This window comes from Platalea leucorodia (genome assembly GCF_965183815.1).
Source record: "Platalea leucorodia genome assembly, chromosome: 4".
Classification (NCBI taxonomy): domain Eukaryota; kingdom Metazoa; phylum Chordata; class Aves; order Pelecaniformes; family Threskiornithidae; genus Platalea; species Platalea leucorodia.
In genome coordinates this window covers 107,203,998-107,231,984 of record NC_138826.1, presented here as the reverse complement: position 1 = coordinate 107,231,984, position 27,987 = coordinate 107,203,998, and the positions used below count along the sequence as shown (strand labels likewise).

The window sequence follows — 27,987 nt, the reverse complement described above, 5'->3', positions numbered from 1 at the left end:
TGCTCAGCGCCGCGGCGGCGGCGGCGGCCGGAGACAAAGCGCCCGGCTAATGAATGGGACGGTCCCGCCCGGCCCTTCCTTTTAACTCCTTCGGGCCCGGCCGGGCGGCGGCGGCGACCTCCGGCTTCCCCTGCGGCGGCCGCCCGGGGAGGTGAGTGGCACCGTTCCGGCACCGGGAGGGGGCCGGGCAGGGCGGTCCGGCTCGCCCTTCCCCGGCCCCCGCCGCCCTCCCCCCCCCCCCCCCCGCCGCCGCCGCCGGGTTTTGCCTCAGCGGCGCCGGTGCCTGCGCGGCCGGGGCCCCGCGCCCCGGGCCCGGCGGCGCCCCGTCCCGCCTGGGAGCGCCCGCAGGACAGCGCCGCCAGGCCGGGGAGGGGGCGTGTGGCGGCGGGGCGGCGCAGGAAGCCGGGGACTAGGCCCGCGGTGCTGGCTCCATTGTCTGCGAGGCCCCGGGAGGGGGCCTGGCGGGCGGGGGTCGCCGGTCCCCGGGGGCTCGGTGCTGGCCCGGACCGCCCGGCAGGCTCTGCTGCCCCCCAGCCCGGGGAGGGGTGCCCGCCGAGCCCGCTGGCCGCGCCCCAAGCCCGCCCGGCATTGTGCGCGGGCCGGGCCGGGCCGGCGGGACCCGCCGGGGCTCCGCGCCCGCTCCCACCTGGCGGGGCCGCGCCGCCGGGAGGCCGCGGCAGCCGGGCCCGCGGAGGGAGCGGTGACCATGTGGCCGCTGCCATCCCGAGCTAAGATGGCCCGGGCAGCCCCGGGGGCGGAGAGCCCGCCGCCCCCCGCAGCGGGCGGCCGCGGCTCCGCGCAGGGCGCACGGTGCGGGCCGGGGCTGCGCGGGGACCGGCGGGCGGGCGGGCTTCTCGGGCGCAGGCTTGGCAGCCGGGCGCCGGGGCTGAAAAGCCCAGGAAATCCTAAGAATCGTTCCCTCCCGAGAACACGGGACACGAGGGGGGCAGGCGCCCGCCAGCGGCTTCGGCCGTGGCGTAAACACCGCATCTCTTCCTGTGTGGGGTGAAGTTCCCAGCCCCGTCTGTCTTGGGCAGAGTCGCTGAAGGGAGGTGCATATGGAAAAGCTGCAGAATTTAACTGTCGTGTACTGCTTCTCTCGTTTTCTGCTCGGGACGCGGTAATCTTGCTTAAAAATGTCTTCTGTAACTTCTAGATCTACGCTGAGACAGCTGCTGATGGTAGAGACCGGCTGTGTCACAATGCTTACTGGATTTCGGAGGGTGTCTGATACACTTAAAGTTGTCCACTGCACATGCAGTCTACTAAAAGTGTAAAAAGATTTATTAATGCAATGAAAGGTAAAAGACCTCTTTTGCATTAATAGTGATTCTAATTATCATTGCTTAGTTTAGTCATGTTTGGCTTTGCAGTGTAGAAAAAGGTCCTCTTTCCCAATCCTTTTTCCCTCGTGCTTATGTGTTAGAAGCAGTTGTGTCTTATTTCTGGGGGGTATCTTTGAGAGATTTCAATAATTTAGCGTGAGCTGTCATGCTACGCCTATAATCCCAAGCGGAGAAAGTCATTCAAGCCCCCATAACATAAACATACTTCTCAGGCTTTCCTTATGTGTTGTTGTCTGTATGGCCCACTATCTGTGTGCATGTGTTATGCTTTTCAAGAGAGTGAGTGCAGTTCTTTTCTTCTAAAGGTTATCTTCAGTAAAGCAACGTTTCACTTAAAGCGCAGTTTCACTTAAAGCGCAGACGTGCACCCTTGGGAGGATGTTTGTGGAGAACATACTGGGGGTAGTGAAGTCTGGAATACTTTATCTACTATCCGCAAGATACCACACTGCTACTAGAAAGCCTGTATTTGTACAAATACTGGGCAGGGGCATTCTAGTTATTATTTACTATGGAGATGGGTTTTGTGGAGAAAAAAAAAAAAAATCTTACATCTCTTCATTGTATGTTAAAAGCAGCAGAAATTCTTTTGTGGACTCTTAAGAAATTTGAGTGCTGTCTGCTAGGTATAAGACCAAGAGGCAAGGTGCTGCAAGTTTTTATACGGTTGGATGTCTGTCTACTTTAGTACTTAAAGTGTTGCTAGTATCTTCCAACTTTAACAGATGTTGAGGAATTTATTCCATAGAAGTTCTCCAGAGCAGACAAATGTAAGAATTGATTGAGAATAAATAAAATGAAAGTAAAATGAAATATCTAAACTAAGCATCTCAGAGAAAAGTTTTCTAAACATTTGTACTTTTGAATAACTGTAACTCTGTTACTCTATATAAAGCAAAACTGTGACAGGTACAGCATCCTCAATGATAACGTGAAAGGCGAAGTATGTAATAACAGAAGGCTACACGGGATGAGTTTAGAGTAATGCTTACTGTCTTTCTGTTACCTTGTCTGCTACAGCCTCTCTGTTTGCTGTTTTCATCTATTCTGGCTCATTTTAAATCTAGACTGCAAATGTCCTGAGCAAGAATTGTGTTTGCAGAACAGCTAGTGTCATGGGGTCACTGGTGGTTAGTGCAGAGGGGGTCTACTTCAGTACACATAATACATCACTAAGGCTTATAACAGGTCCTTTGGAAATACAGGATGGCAACTGAATTTCACACGTTTATTTAAAATTGTCTATCCCCGTAAAGTAGAATATCCTCCTATCAAAGATTCTTGAGAGCTAGGTATTACAGAAGGAAGTCCTGGCAAACTCTTAGGTCATAGGGAATAGTTGCTGGTTTATGTGGCCTTTGAGCCCGTTGTATTTTTTTTTCCCTCCCGTTTTTCTTTGAATTTGTTCTCTTCTGGTTTTTAGAACCCTAAATACAGTAACTTCTTAGACCTTTTTTGTGGATCTGAGAAAGTTTGAATTAAGGAGTGCAGATGATGTATCTCCCAACACCTTGCTGCATTTTGCCACTATTCACAGTGAATGGATAAGAGGATTTTGTAAATCCTGTCTTTTGAGGCTTGCTTTTAATTTGTAGAAGTTCTCATCTTCAGAATGAGCATGTTGTGCTATGGGGTTGCCACTGTATGTTAAAATAATCAGTTTTATGCATATGGGTGTGATGATACATGTATATTGGCTTAGGTTTAGATAGAAGACAGTATTATAGATAGTTTAGTTGGGGATTTTGCACAATGTAGACCACAGTGTTTAACTCATCATCAAATTTTTTCCTAAGTAGGGACAATCTAGGTATTTTAGTAGTATTGACATTAATTAATGTAATTGACATAATATTATCTGTTCTAGTGTACACTTTCAAAACAGGCTTCACAAAAAAAGTGTTCTCTTGCATGGGGCAGATGTGCATTGTTTTCTGTACAACTTTGTTTATTTTGCATTTGCTACTGGCATCATCAATATCTGTCAAATCACAACTATGAGATTGTTTGATTTCAACCAATTAGTGAAAAAATTGAGTAGTTTCTGTGGCATAAAGATAGCTTTCAAGTGAAGCTTAGAGTTTAAATCACACACAGCAAGAAGTAAGAACAACTAAAGCGTTTATAGGTTTGGTTTTTTTTTTTTTTCTGCCTAAGTGGAGGAACTTCTATGCTAAATTAGTGTGATACATAGTTTAACCATGGTAGTATTGTTTAGTATTGTTTTAACCATAGTAGTATTGTTCTGGGTTTTGTTTTTTGGTTTTTGGTTTTTTTTTGTGATGAGACGGAGCATAATGTGTCTGTTAAAGCAACAACAGGGAAATAGCTTGATTTTTAAGGTCCTTATTTTCATTCCAGTATGATAATTCAGAACAAATTGTAATTTTTTTATATTGAACAACATATTGGAAAGTGAAGTATCAATCTTTCCTATAACCCATGTAAGACTGGTTTTCAGTGGATGTTGACATAGGAAATATTATGATATTACCATAATCTTTATTTAAACTTGCAACCTGTGTGCTCTGTTTAACTATTACTGCACACTTACCTCCCTTCCATCTCTCACCTCTTTCCCTTCCCCCTTTGCTTTGTAATGACACGTAGGGCTGGACAATCCCTCTTTGAAGGTTTAGAAGGTTACTAGTTCACTGTTACAGCTGTTTGAAAACTTGTTGGATTTTTTTTTTTTTTTGAGTCATGTCTGCTAGTTTACATTCACTAGTGTCATACATATATTTTTCCCTTAGTGTGTTAGAGTAATTTTTGCACTGAGTGCTCAGATTTTCTGTATGTTTAATACAAAAGCCAGTTCTGGATTTCAGTAGTCAGTGGCTTGAAAATTATGGCTGAAAGTAGGCTTGGTTAAACAGCTGTGACATATCTTAGCAATACTCTTTTGCAATTCTTTACAAAACATATGGAAAAAGTTATTTAAGATTAATCATATATTTGTCTCATATGACAATGATCAAAGAATTTGTACCAATTTTGCCCCAAATAGGTTCATTTAATTAGCATTTCAATAATTATGCTGCTGTAATTCTGTATGCTATTTTCTGATGCAGTGTTTGCCTCTAAAGAAAATAAGCTCAGATCGAGCTAAAATGACTTTGTCTTTGTTATTCTTCTCACTAAAATAAACAATTGAGAAAACCCAAATATTAATTTGAATTGAATAAAATGTTTGGCCCGGCTTGAAACTATTTTATAGTCATCTTTAACAAATGAAAGAATGGGAAAATGGGAATGGAAGGGTTGTGGGGTTTTGGTGTAGTTTTTTTAAAGACATCGTGGAGTATAAAGATGCGTTATTTGTACACTGTCTTGCCTGTAGTCTGATGGCTCTGGCACTTGCAAGGAATGTGGGAGAGCCAGGTTCACTTCCCTGCTTTGCCTGAGGAGCTGAATCCACATCTCGGGAGAGTTCCCTAACTGCTCCTGCTGAGCACCCTGCGTGGGGTGGGTCTCTGTCTCCTTGGCTGACACCTTCCTCTTTGTGTACATTATTTAAATGTTTGCTGTGGTAGGGACAGCTGAAGTGTCTCATCTTAACAGTCAAATTAGCCAGCCGCACAGCTCTGGAGATGATTTCGCTTGCTTAAGAGGGAGTATGGAAGTATTTTTAAGTGAAAATGTCAGTAAAAGAAGTTACATGTAATTCATTCCATAATGCACAGTAAGCCAGCAATCAGGACTTTCCACCCTCTGAGAGGTTTTCCCCTTCTCAAGGGAAGAAAAAAAAGTGTGTGTGTGTATATGTATATGTGTGTGTGTATATATGTATACATATCAATCACTGTCTCACAATCTGAGTAAGAGCAGTAAGTACTGACTGGTGGGGTGAATGCTTTGCTGATTTAATCCCTGTTGATGCTTGGTCCGTAAGAAGTTTAGAAAAGAGGACAAAGTACTATCCTGACCACTAAGCATTGCAGAGTCCAGTGTTTTCTGAATTTGGATTTGGAGGCAAAGTTTACTTTCCGGATTTTTTTAAGATGGCAAAATTCTTGCTTCGTTGGTTTTTTTTAGTGTACTGGGACAGTGAAACAGCTGGGTCCTCTGCACAGTGACATTCATGTCTGTATAATGGTCAGTGGGACTGAAGTTGCAAAACTCCAAAAATATGTCCTGCGATAGACTGTTTTGGTCTGTTTTATTGCTAAGTCAAAATATCTGACTTAATATGCTCCACTTGCAATCATTCCTTTCTCATACATGGGGAATGATAATCTTGTGTTGATCCTATGCTATTGCATGTAGATTAATACACATGCTGTGTGCACTGTGTAAGCAGTATGTTTACCTCATGAAGAGAAGGTGTAACAAGCTGCCAGATGAATCCTGCAGTGCAAAGGTGTCAGCAAGCTCCTTTGAAATATTACATGTAGTATAGACTTGGTTTCATTCATCATGAGATGTAGTCACCCCTAAGCATAAAAAAAAAAATGAAGCAGTGCCAAGACAAGTACAAAAATTTGGCTTTTAAATCTTTTTATTACTCATCTTGGGGGGGGGGGAGGTATTTTGATTTTTTGTTTGTTTGTTTGTTTTTGTTTTTTTGCTTTGGAGCTCTAGAGTTGAAAGTGTCCATTGCCTAAAGAGAAACTTGAAACATCCCATGTCTTGCCACTGTGACAGTTAACATGACTAAGAAAATTTATTAAAAGGAATTACTTTGTTTTTCTTTCCTTAGATACAATCATCATCATTAAGTTTGAGCAACAATTATTTAACCTCAAATGAAGCTACCTGCATGCAGTGGAGCAGATGTGTAAGTTTTTTGGTTGGTTGGTTGTTTTTTTTCGCCCCAATAAACTAGTGGGCAGCTTGTTTGTTTTGGGACTTGTATCGTTGTTGTTACTAATTTAGAGTAAGCCAATGGATAAAGGTAATGAATAATTGTATACCTGTGCATTGACTTGTATGGAGCTTAATAATTTAGCAGTAGGTTTGTACGAGTGCCTGAGACTTAAAAATTAAGTTTGGAAGCCTGGATATCTTTACAGTGTAATGGTAATAGTAACTAGTTCATGATTTGTGGGGCATCTCTTACTCTCTGGTAAGAGCTGGATTATATATATCCTTACCCTGCAGTCTGCCTCTTAAAAAGGGGGAAGTAAGTTACATGCTACGTTCATACTATACTCAAATTACACCTGTCTTATTCAGATTTTCATGCCCTCACTGATAGAGTAAATTTTAATATTTTCTTCTAGGGTTTTTGTCTGAAACATTTTTTTCTTTATATATTCAATTTGAGCTGTTGAATACAGATATTTCGGAAGCCTGAGATTCCTGACTAAGATGCAGTAGAAAAAAAAGTTCATATGCAGATCAGCATTATGTAGATTAACAATAGTTGTTATATTATATGATTATAATAATAATTATTATATATTTATCTTGTACTTTATATATTATATAATTATCTTGTATAGTATTTCAGAGCTTTCTGTTTACTTTTTTCTCCCCTCTTGCCTTAAATAAAATAGTTTAACTTTTAAGCTGCCTATATTATTGGGTAACATGCGTGTTAGCACTAGGTGGACAAAATGTTTAAGGTAGGTAGAATGTTGAGCTAGGAAGTCTTGGTGGGGTCATAGAATAGTTTGGTTGGAAGGAACCTTTAAAGGTCATCTAGTCCAACCCCCCTGCAATGAGCAGGGACATCTTCAACTAGATCAGATTCCTCAGAGCCTCATCCAGCCTGGCCTTGAATGTTTCCAGAGATGGGGCACCTACCACCTCTCTGGGCAACCTGTTCCAGTGTTTCACCACCCTCATCGTAAAAAATTTCTTCCCCTCTTTTAGTTTAAAACCATTACACCTTGTTCTGTTGCTACAGGCCCTGCTAAAAAGTCTGTCCCCATCTTTCTTATAAGCCCTCTTTAAGTATTGAAAGGCCACAATGAGGTCTCCCTGGAGCCTTCTCTTCTCCAGGCTGAACAACCCCAGCTCTCTCAGCCTTTCCTCTTAAGACTCTGGCCTCTGTAGGAAAAGAAAAATAAAAACATGATTCAGATTCATTTCTGGAAGGAAAGTTTTCCTAGGTGACACATACAGAAGGTGTGGGGGATTTTGTTACATACTAAATCTGCTTGTGGATCATTCTTCATCAGAGTCTAAGCAAAAACGAACTGCTAGTGCTTTCCAAGTCCATAGTGTAGCAAAAGAGCAGGAAAGAGTAGTCGTCGTTTGCAGCAGCCTTTTGAGTCAGTTCTAGACCACTGTAAAGAAATCTGATAAAAGGGACAATTTTGCTTTTGCCAGAATATCCAAAAGTTCACTCTCATGTATTTAATGCTGAATTTTAATATGCTCATCTCAGGGTCACTGTATGCTTTGCACCATTTCATTACATGATGTCAAGCAGTGTAGCATTTTATAGTTCTACCTAAAGTGCCTTTCTAACGTGGCTCTCAAGGTTAAAAGTGTTCAATGAAAATATCAACTTTAATACTACCTGTCTACTGACAATGAGTATCTGGTCTTAGTATCTTCAAGAACTGTTTCTTGAATTATAATCCCAGAGGAAATAACTGTTGACTTCAAGTTCAGTTGTTCTGATAGATAATAGAATCTGTAAGTGGTTAGTTTTAAAGAATTTAAATGCCAATATGAGCTCCAACAGAAAAAAATATATATTTTATTACCTGTTTTTTGTCATATTTATGTGCTTCATTGAAATTCAGGTTGTAAGCGCTCTGGAATAGAGCTTAGATAATTTTGGTCAGCCTCAAAAATGCATTTATAGAACGTATTTTGAGTTCCTTGTGACAATTTTTTTTCTTTAAATATTTTGTAAGGTTTTATAGAACACAGTCTTTTTTACATGTTTATTTTGGGAAATAATTTTGGGAAATGTGAGGAATATATCAAATACATAATCTTATAAGTGATCTCATACTACTTCCTGCTGGGGTATTTTTCCTTCACGGCGTGGTAGTTGAAGACTGACTTTGTTTTTCCTCTGTGTTTCAGTGTATCAATATGCAATATGTGATGTATTCACCAGTACAGATTGCACCACACAGCGTATTATGAACAAGTTATTGCATACTAGCTCCTGGAGTTGAGTAGTGTGGCCCCGAGAGCTAGCGTTTTGCAAATGTTGCTTCTGTCCATGATGCTTTTTTGCATTTGTGATTAAGAAGGCATTCTTTTGGTAGAACGGGTACTTACATAGAGCTGGAGTCTCCTGAGAACAAAGATGGGAATATTCTGCTGTCCAGGTTTATCTTCTCTGTTAAAATTTTAAGTTTCGGTAGGTCAGAAATGTTCTAAGTCTGCATCCTTTAGTATCTACTGTAAGAATTAAAGTCTTCCAGTGCATATGCTATGTGGTAGCCTTTATGTGCAGTTTAGATTGTTGAAGAAAATCTAGTTACTGATTTAAGGGATCTAGCAGTGTTAGACATGCCATGAGGAGGTGGGAGAGGAAAGAGCAGTGTGGAAACTGCTGCCTGTTTCTAACTCCCACCAACTACTGGCTCCCAGCTCTGGAGAGCTTTTCTTATTTAAGATTTGGGACTGCAGATCCTGGCTAAAATGTGGCATAGATTAATAGCAATCATATCATATATTTTCTATTTTTACTCTGTGGCTCCTCTTCTTTCTTCTGCATTAAAGGTGGGAACGTGATATGCTAGTTAAGTGTGGGAGCATATCTACAGACAGGCAGAAAAACCAGCCAAAAGACAACAGGGTAATACTCATGACGTGAAAGGTTTTCACTTGTTGCAACTTACATTAGTAGCCGCTGAAACAGTAGAAAGAGTGGGTCAGTCAAACAGTGCACAGACCATGCTGTCAGCAGCATCTTTGCCTTCGACACTGGGAAACAGAAGGAATTGAGGTTCCACTCTTCTTTTCCTTTCCTAGTGATTTTGAGTTGTCTTCTGTGGCTTATGAGCCTCATATATTATGAGGAGACCATAATCCATTTATGACAGGAAATACAATGATGCTCACAAAGAACAGGGAGATTCCTGATCCTTCTCCTTTCTCTAAATGTTTTTTTCTTTCCCTTTTCTACACCTCACAAAATATTCAGTTTATTAAAATAACTATTATGGCTTCTGTATAATACTAGAAATCAAGCAAATGGGAACAGCAAGGGCTATCCTTTACTTTACCTGCTCTTGTACTAAAAATGTTGTGGATCCTGCTCTGAATAAAACATCCGTGTAACCTTATTCTGTAAAACTTATTTAAATTACAGGTTGCATTACATGAGTTAAAACTTGTGAACTGCACTGGTTAGAATAGGTACTACAAAAAGCTTCATTCTTAATTAAATTTTTTCTTGTATTCTTCGTTAGCTCCTCAAGCAAAACCTTATTTGCTCAAATTAAAATCTGTGTCTATGGCAGTAGGATGGTTCTCCTGTAAACCATTTCCTTCAGGAGAAGAAGACTGACCTATTTGTTTGCCAGGGACAGGAGTGTCTCTTTGGATTTCCTGTTAATGCTCAATGTGGTGCTAGTGGAAACAATGTTGGCTTTCCTGGCTTGGTTGTCCGTGTCAGCTGGGTCTTTGCTGCAAAGTCTCACCTTGCCTTGAAGAAAGCAAAGAGAATATATCCCTAAAAGAGGTTAAGAGGGAAAAGACCCCTTGTCATGGAGACTAGAGACAGGCTGGTGGACAAGTGAATAGGGAGATCTGTATACTAATTTCTCTCTCCCTCTTTCCCATTTTATGAATAGGAATGTTTGTTTTGAAAGGGACAGAGTTGAGGTCATTGCTTTTTAAACTGGGATATCAGGTGAAAATGTCAGATGCTACTGATGATTGTACAATTTACTTAGAAAATACCAAATGAAAAAAAAAATACTTGAAAGGAGCATAAGAAGTTCACCCCTATCATGGACATAATCGATTATGCCTGCATGTGATATGGAAGCTTGGCTTTAAAGTTACTTCGTTGTTTTTGTTGCAGTTCTTGTGCTCGTTGGCAAGATGAAACTGAGTATTTCTGAACTCTATGAAAATTATCTTGGATGGGATTGTGACTACTATTTTCTTTTATATTTAATATATTTAGTAAAGAGATGGTCTTTTCCTTGCTTCAAGTAAAATCTAGCCATATTTCTCCAAATTATTACATGAGGAAAAGATATCTGCTACAGAGAAAAAACATTTATTTGGAGAATCATTTGCAATTGAGGGTATCTTCTTACTTGAAATAATTTTTTTGTGACAAAAGAATGATTAAGCTTAGCTGTAAAAAATCTCTTCGACGTATTTAAACTACTGTTTATCCTCTTGAAAATATTTTTTGTCTTTTCAGGGACTATGATCTGCATTTTCTTTCTAACCTGCCTTTATGTGCACAATCATTCCAGGATACAAACTTATAATATAAGCATAGTACTATGTCAGATTACACATATACGAATACGACATATGTAAATCATGGAAAACCTCTCTATAGCACAAGTGAAACTATCTGAGGACATGGAACTAACTGGCATCAATATGAACACAGAATTGGATTAATGGGTAGCTATGAAGGGTTTTTAAAACAGACTTCTTCAGACTTGATGTGGTTAGTATCAAAAAAGATTCTAATGTATGATAGTCTTAGCAGTTCAACAGATATTGTTTAATTTTTTTTTTTATTTTAGAAAAATTATAGTTCAAACAGGTTAATGTGGTATTACCTTCTGTAAAGGACCCTTTACATTTTGTGAGGGTTTTCTCACTTTATACTTACATGGATGTTTTCCGCAAGAGTTCCAAGAAGACTCGCTGTACACAAGACATGGCGTGCTTCTCCTAACTGCTTTTTCATTCTTCATCATCCTGCCTATTCAGCTTTGTAACCCTCAGGCTTCTCCTTTACAGGTATTTCATTTTTAACTGTTTGAAATCATCCTTAAAGTGCTTAAGGTTTCACTTCTACCGAGTTTAAAGATAGACATTTAAAAAAAAATAACAAAAGTGCATGTTTTCTAGTACATTGCAGGCTAGGAAGGTGGACTAGTCAGAAAAATCTCCTGTCCTAGTCCTATCCCATTTATTTTGTCAGGTATAGACTGCACAGGAGGAAGAAGAGAAGAGTGTAGTAGGCTAGGCAGAGGAATTTATCACTTGGGGAAAAGAAGTGTCAGAGGAGCTTTGCTTTGAATTTCTGATGCTTTTCTGAAAGCAGGCTGCTGTTCTCTAGCAACATGGAGTACATGTTTTGTCTTTTGTCTTTCATTCTTTCGGAGCTTATCTGTTGTTACTGTGTTTTTGGTTGTGTTGTTTCCTGTTCCATGATAATACTGATGCATCTTCCCTACTCTGTTCTTATTTTTTTCTCCTGCATTTTACCATCGTGTTGTGTTACTGCAACCTTCGTTCATCTCCCCTCAGCCCCAAATTGCACAGCATGAGATACTAAAAGCAGCTTTCATGTCCTGCACTAAAAATGCTATAAGCCAAACAATACATACTTCAGCTGTTTTAAAAAAAATCTAAATTTTTTTCTTAAGAAAACCACCTTATCTCTTGTAACATTAAGAATTGCCCCATCTTATTAGCATATAATATTTGTTTGTCAAAAGTTGCAAATGATAAAAATATCAAAATAAGAGTATAATCTCCTGTAGCAACATTGAACTGATGCGTAAGACTTAGGAAAATCCTGCTTAAAGTTTTAATGAAATTATTGTTTAAAACATCAGCATTTTAACAAATGACAGGCAGATCTGACATTTGGTAGGTGTGAACAATAGCATAGAAACATATCCTGCAAGTATTGCTTCAGTAGTATCATACCAGATAATGAGAAAGAACACTTCAACACTTAAGAGACAGTTTGGATCCTAGACAAATGTTGACATAATTTACTTATTGTGATGGATCTGTTTTTTTCTGAGTGATCTCTTAGTAAAAGCTGGGACAGAAATGATTAGCATGTGTACAACCTGTTTTTTCTTCCCCTCCTTTCCTATAGTGTGCTGCTATGGGAAGTTAGCAACGGACATGTGAAGGAAGAAAGTCCCGTTTGAGATCTGATGGTATTTTTAGTGCACTAAGAAAAAAAAATAGCAACAATTAAAGGCTTATCAGGTAGTTGTAGGTGTGAGTAGTGTTACTATTTGTGGTGATATATATAATGTATGGTGGTACATGCAACACTGACATTTCTTTATTTTTTGTATAAAACTTGGGAGTTGACATTGTTTTGGCTGAGGTGATTTTTTTTGTTGTTGTTTTAGCTTTGCATTTTTAATTTACTTTTAAGATAAATGCTGTTTGGAATTATGTGGAATGGGGATTTCTGTGCCATAGGCTTCATAGTGTTTAACAGTGCTGCTTAAGCCTAGGTGGTGGAGAATGGTGCTTCAAATAGATACATGCTTAATAAATTGTCAAATAAATTATGAAGACTGATTTCTCCAGAAATAAGCTTGAGTTTTGGCTCCTTACCGTATATCAGACATCTGCTTGATTCTTAAACGTGCTGAGCAGTCAGCCTGTATCACTGAGGTCTGATGAAACATTTGGGTACTGAGCATGTTTAGCAAATCCGGTTGAGCGCTAAACAGGGATGCCAGAACTAAATGTCAGCCAGATGTGAATAATACACATGCTAACATAAACATCCTTATTTATATCAACTTCAAAAGTAATGAATATGAAATGTATAATATTTAAAAAGCATTAGTTCAATCTTTTTAAGAAGTTTTATGGTTGAGGATATACGGGTGGAAAAATTGAACTAAGAACCAGACCCTCTTTTTTAAAAAATATTAATTTTTAAAACGAAATCTTACTTCATTTCTGCTTTGTGTCTATTTCAAAGTATGTTTTTAAATCATGCTAATCTGGAAATCATACGTTTTCTCTTCAGTTTTGCCATTGTCATTAATTAATTTCACTCCTTTTACTCATCAGTATAAGAGCCAGTGTAGTTTTGTAAAGGGAGAACTGGTGCACACACTTTCTTCCATACACTGTGATGCAGATGATTTAGGGTTGGAGATGGAGATATTTTTACAAAGCTGGGACTTTTAGTTCTTGAATCTTCCCTGAGGTTTCAGGGAATATCTGAAAATGATCAGTAAACAGAGTCCCGTAGACTTTTTGATGTTTACAACAGCAAGGGGAGAAGACATACGTACAAAATAAACCGGCTTTTAAAAGAGTAAGAAGTTAAGTTTGAGTTTGAGGGGTTCGAATTTGTGCAATGTTAGGCATTTTCTGTGTGCTGATTAGATATTTATCTTGACACTGTCCCTTTAACAATAGTCTAAGACTAAAACTGTCACTTCTGAGATGTGCTGTTGATGGTTATCTTCCTGCATTATTGCAAATTTAGTGGTGGTGGGGAAAATAGTAGATAGAGAGGAGTCCAGAGACCGCTAAAGAAAAAAAATATATAACTTGGCACTAGCAGGTCTATTTTACTGCTTAAAACATGTTCACAGTAAAATTATTTGATATTTTAGGGGACAGGAGGCAAGAAAGGGGGAAATATTTGCATTTAGCTGGTAGTATTTAAACTTTTCAGTCTCTGCTTTAGCTAAACTATAATACTCAGCTCTCCACACCTTGTTTTTTCTCTGTCTGGAAGGACTGATTTAGGCCCCAGCTTACACCAAGCACTGAGTTTTTCAGCAACGTGAAGAAGCGTGAATGATCTTTATACTTGGATAAATTGGAGGTCTCAGTGTCGTGTCCTGACAAGTAGCATGAGCACACCAGGGAGCTCACATACCTTTCTTGGAGGGCTCTCATTCTTCCTGCTTCACTTCCCAAGCCTCTGAGCATGTACCTTTGTCCCATCACTTTCCAAAGCACATTTTCATTTCCTTTCTTGTGCGTTGCTCTGGATATGTTGTTTTCTCTTTGTAATTTTTCCCAGCTTCTTTTCTCTTCAGGGATGAGAGAGTTGAGGGCATCAGCTGCCCTGCCAGGATGCTGCCCCATTTCTTCCAGCAGCTGAAGCCCAGCAGTCGCAGCATCCTTGGGAGCTGCCTGGTTCCTGCCTCCCAGCCTGTTACAGCTGCCACGTGTGGCATCCTGCTTGGCTGGCCGCACATCTGTGAAATGCTCCAGCCTTGGAGGAAATAATACCCCCCCCTTTTTTTTTTTTTCTCTTCCCACCACCAGCGCTAGTCCGAGAGCTCAATCAGTCTTTTCTTGTTTACAGAAACATATAAAACTGTTCCTGAATGTTCCCTATGTATAAACTAGGATTTTGGTAAATGTTTGTCTCACTCCAAAATGGAACTTTAAAAATAATTATAAAAGGTTTTTTTTTTCATTCTACAGGTGGTTCAGGAGTGCTGAGGGAGCCGTAGTGAGAGTGAGACCTTGATGGATAAGCCATGTAGTAAGATGACCCTGTAAAACTCATAGCGGAATAGATGGAACAAAAACAAAAGATGAAAGATAAAATATTACAGCCCTCCTAACTGGGAGGGAGTCATGGAGGGAGAAATTTAGACTTCTGCAAGACCAGTAGTTTATGACAGAACAAGAGCTAAACCTAGATATTATTTCTCAGCCAATATTCAAAAATGCTGTATTTTTATTACTTCCATATATCACTTTTTTAAGATATGAGTAGGGAAAAAAGCATAGTAAATAGTTGAAATTTTAAATAAAAATACTTTCAGTTTCTAACATCAGGGTTTTTCTCTCCAGTAAAAGAGAACACTTAAAAGTAATAGCTTCTGTCTTTTTTTCTTTTTCTGTGTATGCCCTTTTTGTTTGGTTGGTTTTTTAATTGACTTAGATATGATTTTGGTTATGATGTTTCCCCTTCCATTAACATACGCTTCTCTGATTTTTTTTTTTTTAACATATTTTCTTTTAAGTACACAGATTCCTATAAACTTCAACTCTTTCATATAAAATTAATAAAAATGGCTACTATTACTTGTCCTAATTGTTACATTCTGTTCCAGTATTCGGTTAGGGTGAAGACTATTCCCGTCAACAAGGAGCAATGTACAGTATTGGTGGTGCTGTTTCCACGCTTGACTCTTTTGTGTCCAGATGGAGTGTTTGGGGTCGTGGACACGAGAGGTTATTTTGCAAGTTGGAGAGAATACTTTTGTAAAAGTACAACAGTTATCGATTAATGTAAGATCTGCCTTTCAGGTGACTGGAAAAGTAAGGGAATAGTAAAGGTGGCTTTACCTCCCGCTTTTTTTTTCTCTCCCAACAGTCCTCTACATATCATACCTCCCATGAGGTCCAAAACAACTTGTTTCTTTTGTTAAGCCTAACTTTCTGTACTTTGATCCCAATTACACTGTTGCATCCACTAGTTCATGCTTGTAGGGCTGTGTAGACTCCTGTGAGCTTCAGTGAGACTTGAGCATAGGACCCACCTAATTTCAGAGTGTGACTAACATGCTAATTTTGCAGTCTCTTCTAATATCACATTTTAATCACTTAGTATCTTGCAAACTTCTGCAGTTCTTTATGGGTGAGCTAGTACTGATACTTTGTCGTAGGAAATTTCTATTAAATAATATGTCACTGTTCTTAGTTTTCCTTCTTCGAGGGATTTGTAAGTTTGAAAAGTGGTAAGGTTCATCTAGGCTATATATTTATAAACATATGTTCTGCTTATTTGTTACAGGTTTTTGGATGTGTGTTTTGTTTTCAGGTTTTTTGGAGTTTTTTGTTTGTTTGGGTTTTTGTGGTTTGTTTGTGTGTGTGTTGTTTTGGTTTTTTTTGTTTTTGGTTTTTTTTAGCAAATATTCTTTAAGTAACATAATACCTGCCATTGAAGTGGAAGCTAATAGTAATTTCTTAAAACATCTCCTCCTTATTGCTTGTATTGCTTGCTTTTAGGGATTTTCTTTTTACTTAATGTTCTTAATGATGCCTGTAGATTTCCAAAAATAAACAAGATTAGCACTATTTATTCTAAAACTGACATCCGTTTGTGCAAATGGTTTTTAATGTGCTTTTGTGTACTGCCTACACTCAAAATCTGTCACTACTCTTGATTTTTTTTTTTTTCAAACTAGTTAATAGTTTTGCTTTCACTTTGTCTCCACATTTTGCATCTTTCTTGAAACAACCACTCTTGTATTTTGCAGGTGTGTGTGTTTGTATTTACACTATATGCACTTGTATAATAGTTTCAAGTTTTTTGTTTTAAACTACTTTCTCTAGACCATTATTTGCACTAAGATCCTGTAATATAATCAAGTCCATGATTACTGCCTGACTACACAACGTAAAATCTAAAATTGTTTAAGGCTTGCAGGCCGCTATCTGCTTTAGAAACAAATAATCTGCTCGTGGCTCAGTGTTCTTGCATACTTTTCATACTTCTCTGTATGTTAATGTATGTCTCTGCAATCCCAAGACACCAGTGTTTCCCTCTCTCTCTCTCTCTCTGTCTCTCTCTTCCCCCCCCCTTCCTTCACCAGTGATTCTCCTGGTCATGGCAGTCCACTGTGGCACTCTTTGGATCAGTGACATTCTCCTGACATTTCTTGTCAACCACCATACACTTTCAGTAATCCCATTTTGAATGGAAAATCCTATAAAATGTTTCTCCAGGCTTCTTAACGCAGCAAACCACTGTAAACCACTGTCTACAGCTGCTTAAGAGCTAATAGTCTAGAGTAGTACATTTGAGTAGATAATTGTTCTCTAGTTCCATTTATTTTCTTTGAAGATTTTTGTTGCAAGGTGACTCTTCATTCTCTTTGTTTTGCTGCTTGTCTGTATCTAATTGAGGAGATTTCAAAGGCATAGATCATTTTAATTTTGAGCTCACTGCCTGTAGCCTTTTGTACCTTTGAAAACATTTTCCTTCTCCTTGAATATCCTGTTTGTTTAGCAGTTGTCCTTAACTTTGCGTAGCTTGTGTCCAAGGGTAAATAAGCTATGTAAAGGTGGTCATAACCAAATTCATACTTTGTTCTAGATTATTATAAAATTTTAAAATAGGGTGGAGTGTATTGTTTGTTTTTAAAACAGATTGACTCTTACATAGAGTTGGCATGGGAGGGGGAGATGAAAAACATATCTATCTTTCTAACCTTGAGCATTTGGGGGACTGTATTGTAAAGAAAATTTGGGTTGAGCCCTCAAGGGTGCTTGAAGGGAGGGAGGTTGACTTAATTTTACACTACAATGTATTAACACTCAAAGTAATAGAGATCATGCTTAGATGTTTGAGAGAAAATGGAAAAAAATTCATGCAAAATCATCTAAGGGGCATCCAACTTTGGGGATTTCCCAGGAAGTGGTCTAGCAGCCCTAACGAGTCTCCTCTAAGAGTCTCAGCTATTCTGCGTTCCTAGAAGGCAGCAACAATGCTCAGAAAATTCTGTACTATGTTGCCAGAGACCTCTAACAGCCATAAAGTGGACAAGATATAATTCATGTTTTATTGTCCTAAACTCAGTCATAAGTACACTAAAGTAGTGTAACTAGCCACAGTATATAAGCGCTTTGTAACACTGCTAATAGCATAACCCTCCTAACAGCATAAAAGCATTTTATATCACAGCTAAGCATAACTATAGAAATAATATGTAGCTGCAAAGGGAGACCTATATTTAATCGCACAAATAGGGGACAGAAAAACATGGATCAACAATTCAAAGTAGTAAAATCTGCAAGCAAAAACAAAGGATACAGAATAAGGAGGAGAGGTTTCTGGTGGAACCAGAATAGTTTCTGGTCCTAAAGAAAAGAAGATAAATAATGTCAGGAGCAGATGAGAATGCTTCCCACAGCCTTTCTTGGTGGAGGAGATTATGAGCATTAAAAACACCCAGCGGCAGCAAGGAGAAATAGCGAAGAAAGAAGTCTGAAGAAAGAACCACCACGGTTCCTCCTTCAGAGTCCAAATAGCACTCTTACCCATTCACCTCAACTTCAGCCGTCAAGGACCATAGCCATCAGTATTTAACTACATGGCATCAGCTCAGTGGTATTGTGTGCTCAAAGCTAATTTAGGATGAGATGATTAGGGCCTAACTGTTTGAATATGTAGTGATAATGGCTGCTGATGATTAAGAACTTAACCATTGGCGATGTGTATTGTTAATGAATGTCAATCTAGTTAAGTATTGTTATGAATTGTGCAACTGGTCTCATTTATCAGGTTTCCAAATCTTCCCATCAGGGCTACCTTTTGCTTAGCTGTGTTAAGCAGTAACTGCTCATCAGGACAGGGACAAGTGAAGCATCTCCATGGATTTTTCTGTTGAAAGCCTAGAACTGGTTTTACATAGATAAGAAATTACAGCAATTGCAGGCTAGGGATGTGATTACCTGTTTTGAGGCAAAGAAATTGTGCACAGCTTCATCAGAACCTGATGCCAATGGATGCATGCATTTTGTACGAATCTAGCTAGGAATCTGTAATGTGCTTACTGTAACTTGGCACTTACATGCATAATTTATGTTCTGTAAGCTCCGCATGGCGTCACTTGCTTGTGAGCCTTTCTGTTCTGTGATCCGAAGTCACAACACCTTATTATATATTCTTGCTTTTCCTGTTTGCAGTACAAGCTCCAAATTCACAGATTGGATCGAAATAAAGATGGAAAAAAAAAAACCCTCTTAGGTTGATTTCTATTAAAAATGTTGACTGTCTTATGCTCTCTCTTGTCCCAGATGCACATGCTTCCATATCAGCAATATGTGTGTGATCGCTAACTTGTGTTTCATTCAGTTTTATACTGAGTGATGTAAATTTAGTCTCTGCTGCCAGAGTTGTTCTTAGATGTGATTTCACAGACTTGTGGAAAGTACTGTGTAGTGTGTTATGTTTTTTCTTTTCATTCAAGTCTCTCCCTTCGTTAGAACTGATGTTCTTCATACTCAACCCTCATACATTTTGGTGTCTGAAAACATCTTTTTTTTTTTTCTCCTGAGAAGGAGAGAGAAAGGCAGAGCACAAATACTAAAACTTTCACAGAAGGAAAACCAGTTACTGCCTTCCTCTTTGCAAGTTCTGACTGCTCCATCTCCCTCTCCTTAAAATAGCTGCAATAAGCTGATTGCCCCTCCTTTTCCCTGCCCCTTCCCCTGCACTGGAAAAGAAAGTAAGTTATCGCTACAGTAGGCTTTCCAGAAGTCTGAAATCCACAGAAAATAAGTGTTTCTGATCTCTCTTGTAAACAGACCTTAGAGAAACATTAATTAAAAGAGGTTACAAAGCTAATATGACATTGGTCTTGATACAGCGGGGAAATGTCTGTGTGAGTACAACCTAGACTTTTTTTGTGTCTTGTAACTATGGCTAATTTCACCTTTTGTCTGTTGAAACCCTTCTTCTGTCTGAGTAACACTTGAAAATTATGTGAGAAGTTTTTAAAATAACCAATTCAAATTTGTGTTTTGTCTTCAGCTGGGGAGAAAGACTTCCATAAAATCCAGTTTGTACAAATTGGAGTGCATAGTGTAGCATCAGCTGTGTGATCAAAAAATATTTATCTTGAATGAAGGTACCAATAACTACGTTAATGACACAAGAGAATAAGTGAGAAAGGGCTTGGCAAAATTTAGGATTCTGATAGTAAAAAGAAAAAAAAAAAAAAAGTGGCTGACAAATGCAAACAGCTTCTTCAGGTTTGTGCGGGGCCGGTGGGGGGTTCTGGTTTTTGAGCGTGGTGTTGCCCTGTGATTTATATGCAGCTATACTTCAAAAACCTACTGTTTGTACTGGAATTGTTGGTGGGGGAAATCTTTACCCATGAGGGAAATGAACTATTTTGGTGTAAATTGGCTTTCTAGTGTAACCCTTGGGCTGTGCTGCACCAGGCACCAGTGTCTGCAGCTGTATGTATCTTTGCTTTTGAGTGATGTTATGCTTTTGGGAGACCTCAGTGTATATATGGCATTTGCATAGCCCAGTTATCCTAAATTAAGCATTTCAGTTTTTCATTGTGAAACTCTAAAAGTAGCTTGTTTCTGTAGTATGGTGTTGTCTAGGAGTGTTACGGCATGAATATAACCATGTGAGACTAAACCATATACGGCATGAATATAACCATGTGACTAAATGCTGGACACCCTTACAGAGGCTTCTTGTAAAATATTGTATTTCTAAACACTGCTGTCGGTAATGAAGGGCTCACATGTACAAAACTATAACTTAACATTTGGTTTTAAGTGCATATTTCTGTGGTAACATGACTAAATACATGCTTGACTTCATATGTATCTGTAGATATAGACACCTATATGGTATATTTTTCTATATATATGTGTGTGTATGTATGATGGAAACATTCAAGGCCAGGCTGGATGGGGCTCTGAGCAACCTGATCTAGTTGAAGATGTCCCAGCCCATTGCAGGGGGGATGGACTAGATGACATTTAAAGGTCCCTTCCATCCCAAAGCATTCTATGATTCTATGATTATGCAGTGGTGGAATTAGGATGAGGCATAGGTATGTCCAAGCAAATACAAAAGTGATGCTTGGACTCTTGATTTTGTCAAAGCTGAACCAGAGCTGCATGTGTAGATGTGCATTTGCCTACAATAAATGTATTGAGTAAATGTTGTTTTTTTCTTTTTTTCAATAGTACACTGAATTGTTTTTATCTCAAAGGAAAAAAACAAACAAAACACAGAACACTTAGTGCATGTTTTCAGTTTACCTTTACTGTAGTTATTTACAGTGTGTTAGTTAACTTTGACTTCTGATTTTGTTTATTTCTAGATGGCGCAAAAGAATCGCAGTTGCCCGATCAAGATGAACAGAATGACTTCCTTTAAGAAAACAGAACATCCATTTTTTAGGATTATGTCTACGACATGAAGCATTTAAGAGTAGCTGTCTTTGAGAACATTCATCTATGACCTGAAATGTCCTGATCCTGGGGAAAAAAAGAGATTCCATTAATTAAGTCTATAATTTTTAAATGCATTTTTATGACTAATCATATTTGCTTATTCACAACATGGATACAGAATTCATAAACCAGAAGTTATTTTAACACATATGCACATTTGTGTTTGTGCATTCAGTATACAAGATACATCATTTTAATCAAATTTTAAATAATCTTTTAAATTATCTATATTTATTAATAAATGAAGACTTGGCAAGAATTTGTCATCCATGGACACGAGTAAAGCTGCTTCCCCCAGAATGGATGGTAATTTTGTAGTGGGTAAAATCAATAACTTAAAAGTAGAGCAAGAGGAAGACAACATTAACTGTACTCTAGAAAGAATGGATATCAAGACAGAACAAGATGATTTCAAACATGTGGACAGCAGTGATGAACAAGAAGACAAAGAAAAGAACTTCATTACCAACAACCCTGGCAAATATATATCTACAGAAAATGAAGATGATTATGGATCTCTTTTTTCTCAGTATAGTAGTACGCTGTATGATGTAGCAATGGAAGCTGTGACACAAAGCCTCCTTTCTAGCAGAAACATAAGCTCCAGAAAAAAGTCACCTGCTTGGAACCATTTTTTTATATCTCCTAGAGATAGCACTAAAGCAATATGTATGTACTGTATGAAAGAATTTAGCAGGGGTAAAAATGAAAAGGACCTGAGTACAAGTTGTCTCATGAGACATGTGAGGAGAGCCCATCCCACTGTACTAATTCAAGAAAACGGAAGTATGCCGGGTATAGCCTCCTTTTCTTCACCTACATTGTTACTGCCACCTCAGTCCACAGATGTTGGAGATCTGAGTTCTATGTTATCCCCTATAAAACTGGTCAAGAAAATGGCTTCTAAAATACCGTCTCCAGATCGAATAATTGAGGAATCTGTTTCTATTGTTTCTTCTGAAGAAATATCAGATCTCTCAGTTTCTGAAAAGTGCAACAAAGAAGAAGTCATGGTTGGGTCATCTCCACAGCTACCCAACAACCAGTATGATGACACTGTGGAGAATGTAGCAGAAAAAACTGTTGTAATTCCAAAGAGCACATCAGGTTCCAGAAGGAGATCTGCTGTCTGGAAACACTTTTATTTGTCGCCTCTAGATAATTCTAAAGCTGTTTGCATCCACTGCATGAATGAATTCAGTAGAGGAAAAAATGGAAAAGACCTGGGAACGAGTTGTTTAATAAGACACATGTGGAGAGCCCATCGTTCCATTGTTCTGCAAGAGAATGGGGGTGGTACCAGCATACCACCTCTCTACACCGCACCTCCAACTCTGTTGCCTTCTTTACTACCCTCAGATAGTGATCTGAATTCTATGTCATCCTCTCCTGGAAAACTAATGAAAGAATCAACTTCTGTTTCTTCTTCTCCAGACAGAATCTCTGAGGAGATCCATACTAATCTCTCTTCTGGAGATGCTCTAGTGGAAGACTCAATGCTGTCATCTTCTGATGATATAGGTGAAGTCTCCTTTGTTTCCTCTCCTGAGAAACAGTGTGAGGGATTAGGTCCGCTAATATTTGAACCTACTGCTGTATTTCAGCAAAATAAAAGGATTATGAAAAGGCTTAAATCAGAAGTTTGGCATCACTTTTCACTGTCACCTGCAGACAGTCTAAAAGCAGTATGTAGATACTGCAGTTGTATGATAAGTCGTGGTAAAAAAGGAGATGTGGGCACAAGCTGCTTGATGAGACATCTATATAGACGCCATCCCGATGTAATTGGAAACCAAAAGAGCTTTCTTGATGTGAGTTTGGCAAATTCTCCTTATGCCACTTTGGCTTCTGCAGAATGTTCATCCTCAAAGTTGAGTGACTTGCCTACAATGGTTACACATGATAATCAAATTATATTTCCTGTTAATAGTAAGAAGACCTCAAAACTGTGGAATCACTTTTCAATTTGTTCTGCAGATTCAACAAAAGTAATATGTATGCACTGTGGACGTACAATAAGTAGGGGGAAAAAGCCAACAAATCTAGGCACAAGTTGCCTTCTAAGACATTTGCAGCGGTTTCATAACAATGTATTGAAAACTGATGTCTCAGAGACAGTATTATCCTCATCTACGGATAATCACATGCCACTGAGCACAGAATTACTAGGATCTTCAAATTTTGATGAAACCAATGACAAGTTTTGTGACTCTCACCCAGTTGCCAAAAAAATCACAAGTCTTGTAGCCGAAATGATTGCACTTGACCTTCAGCCATATTCTTTTGTAGACAACATTGGCTTTAACAGGCTGCTTGAATACTTGCAACCTCAGTATTCTTTACCTTCTCCATCTTACTTTTCTAGGACAGCAATTCCAGATATGTATGATAATGTAAAACAAATAATTATTTCACATCTTAAAGAAGCTGAAAGTGGGGTGATCCATTTTACGTCTGGAATATGGATGAGCAACCAAACACGAGAATATCTAACGCTGACAGCTCATTGGGTAACATTTGAGTCTTCATTTCGACCACAGTGTGAGGATTACCATTGTTCAGCACTATTAAATGTATCACAGATCGATTGCGACTACAATGGAATCAGTATTCAAAAGCAGTTAGAGTACTGGTGGGAAACATGGATTACTTCCATTGGCCTTCAGATTGGGATTACTGTTACTGATAATCAGAGTATAGAAAAAACTTTAAATGAAGGTGATCATTCAAGTGTACAATGTTTTAGTCACACTGTTAATGTCATTGTAAATGAGGCTATTAAAAGCCAGAGAATGGTTCAGAATTTGCTTAGTATTGCAAGAAAGATCTGTGAACGCGTCCATCGGTCAGCAAAAGCAAGAGAAAAGTTAGCTGAGTTGCAAAAAGAGTATGAGTTGCCTCAGCATCAGCTAATACAAGATGTTCCATCAAAGTGGAATACATCATTTCATATGCTTGAACGTCTTATTGAACAGAAAAGAGCAATTGATGAAATGTCAATAGAGTGCAGCTTTCGGGAGCTAATAAGTTGTGATCAGTGGGAAGTCATGCAGTCGGTGTGTCATGCTCTCAAGCCTTTCGAAGCTGCAAGTAGGGAGATGAGTACACACGTATCTACTCTAAGCCAAGTTATTCCGATGATTCATATACTTAACAGGAAAATAGAAATGCTATTTGAGGAAACAATGGGCATAGATACTATGCTGAAATCTTTGAAAGAAGCTATGGTGAGTAGATTGTCCTCCACGCTTCATGATCCAAGGTACATTTTTGCTACGCTTCTGGATCCCCGGTATAAAACATCATTATTTACAGAAGAGGAGGCTGAACAATATAAACAAGACTTAATCAGGGAGCTGGAAATAATGAGTTCTACCTCAGATGATGATAAACCTGTTTCCAATGGATGTGATATAGGTTCACCATCTACAAATTCATATGGAGAAGATAATCTTTGGTCACTCATGGGTGACATGAAGAAAACAAAAGACCTGAAAGAGAGAGCAAAGTTACCAGAGGAAATGGTGCTTTCTTACTTGGAGGAAGAAGTGCTTGAGCATAACTGTGATCCTTTAACTTACTGGAACTTTAAGAAGTCATCTTGGCCAGTACTGTCAAAATTGGCTGTCAGGTTCTTGGGTTGTCCACCAAGCATTGTTCCTTCAGAGAGATTGTTCAGTACATCCAATGAAAGCAACAACTTTAGTCAGTCAAGGTTAATGATTGAACACTTTGAAAAGCTTATCTTTTTGAAAGTGAATCTTCCTTTAATATACTTCCAGTATTGAAACTAATGAACAAACTGCTAGACTAAATCTATTGTTGCTCACTGGATATTAACTATCTATAACTTGGATTGTTAAACTGCTCCAATAGGGGCCATGTATGACATCTAATCAGTGACTATAATTCCAAATTTTAGTTTCATTTTTTTCAGCTTTCAATATGTCTACATGTGCCTTATTCATAGTACTTCAGGCCAGATATTGTATATATGTTTTTTAAAAGTTCACACTAGAGATAGCCTGTCTTGTCAAATATACAAAATTACGTAGGTTTTAATCCATAATTGTAAATGAACTTTAAAAAAGCTCAGTCATTTGTTTTAATAGAATGGCAAAAAAAAAGATGTAAACAGTTCTATTCTGTAGTTTTTTATTCAATTATTATGTAAAAAACCATAAAGGTACTGTATTTTAGTTGAACATTGCTTTAATTGCAACAAAACAGCTTTTGTAGTTGTCAAAAGAAAGCTGTACATGAAAGATGGGGTTCAAGCCATCTTTTTATCATGTGGTGTTTTTAACTGCAAGCCCTAAAGTACTTAAAGGATTAAGAAGAGTTATTGAGGAAGATGTGTTTACAGGAGATTATTGACTTAGTATCTGAAAATAAATCTTAAATTTGAGATGATACGGAATGTCAGCTACACAGCAATCGGTAATAAAACTTCCCATTCTGGGTTCTCCTGTTCAGGTTTTACATTTTAACTGAACTACAGAAATATTCTGGGTATTTATAAAAGCTCTTTGGAAGTCTTATCAAAGTTTGTGAAGCAATGCTTGTTATTTAATGCCGTGTACAAAAAAAGGCAAAAAATTTACCATGAAGACTCTAATGTCATTCTAAAGCCTTTTCTAATCTTTAGTGCATCGAAACTATAAGGTTCCCTATTGTAAAAATTGAGCCCTTACTCCTAATGTAATTTCAATTGTGTAGAACAGCCTGTCTTAAAGCTCCTAGTACAGAAATAACTGATCTTCTGATTTTCAGTAATAGCCTTATGGATATGGTGCACTGCTTAGAATTTTATGTAGTAGGGTTGATTCTTAACTGTTGGTGTCCATCAGGCAAATGGGATATAGAGCCCTCAAAACTTCAAATAAGATTGGAAAAAAATAGCCAGCATTTTAATTTGAAAGGAATGTTCTCCATGTTTTTTTTAACTCTAGAAAGATTAATCTTCTCATTTCAGTTTTCATTGAATACTTTTTGGGAAACAAGTCATCATTTGCCTATGACCTTTTAGAAAAGTTGTAGCTTTGTTAAAATACTGTACCTATGCCTAATCTAATTTTGCATTTACTATGTTTTAGTGTATTTATAAATGGTGAACTCAGTTTCTGAAATTAAACATTTTATTTGCAATTTTCTAGTGGTAGTCAACACTGCCTTTTATTTTCAGATGGATTTAAGACAACCATTGAATAAAAATTAATTGGTACAATTGTAATCATAAATATACCCCGGAACATGCTATGTGAAAGGATTGGTTTTTCATCTAGCTCTTCGGACTTAAGCCTGGATTCTGGTTCTTTTCATTTCACTCAAGCTATTCAACCTCAGGAAAATTTGTTGAATTCTTTCCCAGGTGGCTTTGGTTTCCATGTCACATTTCTCTAAACATTTTATGGTTTCAGGTATTTCAATTGTTATTCCATCAGTTATGTTTACACCTCTACTATTTAAGTAAATTATTATATAGCGTACTTGGGAAAAACTAATACTGCATTTTGTCTCCAGTATTTTAAAAGGTAGCTTTTAATTCTATCAACACTCAGCATTTCTTTGTTCTTCTAGGGTTAAATGAGAACAGCATGTGTTTTTTCTGCAGTAATAAAACAATTTGTTCTAGTTTATGTATAGTTTGAACTAGATGAGTTTGAAGCAGCTTATTGGGAAACATGTTTAAATGGTTACTGGTTAATTATTATCTCCATTTTTTCCCCTACATTTTAACTGTGAATGTAACCTTGACCTTTGTAAAGGAGATGTTTAATCTCTCCTAACCAGTAGACAGGGAGGCAGAGGATGAAGAAACTTCTTTTTTTTTCTTTTTAAACAAGTATATATAGATAAAAGATACAATTTTCACTCAAGGCTTGAATGTAAATACGGCCTTTGGCTTAAAGCATTGTAGAGCTGCATTATACCAGCAGGAGTACTGGCAGTGAACAAACGTACCTGAAAATGCCAGTTCTCTGGAAACAAGCAGCTTGGCTCCTCTGAAGGCAGTCTTGACTGTAGCTCCTATGTAACTCTCATGTGGGAAGTTGAAGTATAGCATTGTGTAGCCCCAAATTTGCATCTTATTCATATAGATACTTAATTGTATAGCCATGCTTTTTGTTAAAACTTTTCCTGAGAGCATGAGAACTAGTCACTATTTTTAAAAGTAAAATTTTATCAGTTAGTCTACTTTATTGGCACCTGCAATTTCCTTTTTGTTTTTTTTTGAAGGGCTTAGTTCTTAAAACCACACTGTTTCAGTATCAGTTTGGCTAAGAATTATTAATTACGTTAGAAATTTTTTTAAAGATAATATGTAGGCCCAAAAGGCCTTAAAATTGAAACACCTAATTCTTAAAAACTTAAATAAAAATAGGAGAGACTGAAAGCACAAAGCTGCTATTTTTCGGATGTAAGCCTTGATGCTTCTATAGGAGTTACAGGAGCATCTCCATCTTCAGTTCAGGCATTGCTGCCTTTGAGAAAAGAATGACTTCAAAAGAAGGGCTGAAAGCTTTCATTGAAGTATTGAGGTAAGTTATTGAGTGGGTGGGGTTTGTGTTGGGTTTACTTTATTATTTTTAATATAAATTCTTAGTGATTGTTAAAACTTACATTTTTTTCCAACCCTTCTCATATTTGTAATGTATAGAAAACTTCCTTATATTTACATTACCCTCTCTGACTGTAATAAAGCGCAAGTTCTTTTAACAGTAGGAGTTTTCACCAAGCTGAATTTGTGCTGGAACAATCCCTGCAGCAGCAGACAGTTCCCTAATGCATAATGATATGGTGAACCTGCAACAGTGATATTTATTTTATGTAAACAGTTAATTTCAGTACA

General features: G+C 38.2%; 1 protein-coding gene across 1 annotated transcript; it reads left to right on the top strand.

Annotated features, from left to right (window-relative positions):
* The first annotated feature begins 3 nt into the window (after positions 1–3).
* ZBED4 (zinc finger BED-type containing 4) lies at positions 4–26,289 on the top strand. Its single transcript, XM_082310374.1, has 4 exons — positions 4–151; positions 1,157–1,301; positions 6,046–6,123; positions 21,002–26,289. The coding sequence occupies exon 4, from the start codon at positions 21,404–21,406 to the stop codon at positions 24,920–24,922; it is 3,519 nt and encodes a 1,172-aa protein (XP_082166500.1). The 5' UTR covers positions 4–151; positions 1,157–1,301; positions 6,046–6,123; positions 21,002–21,403; the 3' UTR covers positions 24,923–26,289.
* Positions 26,290–27,987: the final 1,698 nt, after the last annotated feature.

What these genes read in the sequence shown, in the direction of transcription:
- ZBED4 (XM_082310374.1), top strand. Translation starts at nt 21,404, where the DNA reads ATGGACACGAGTAAAGCTGCTTCCCCCAGAATGGATGGTAATTTTGTA.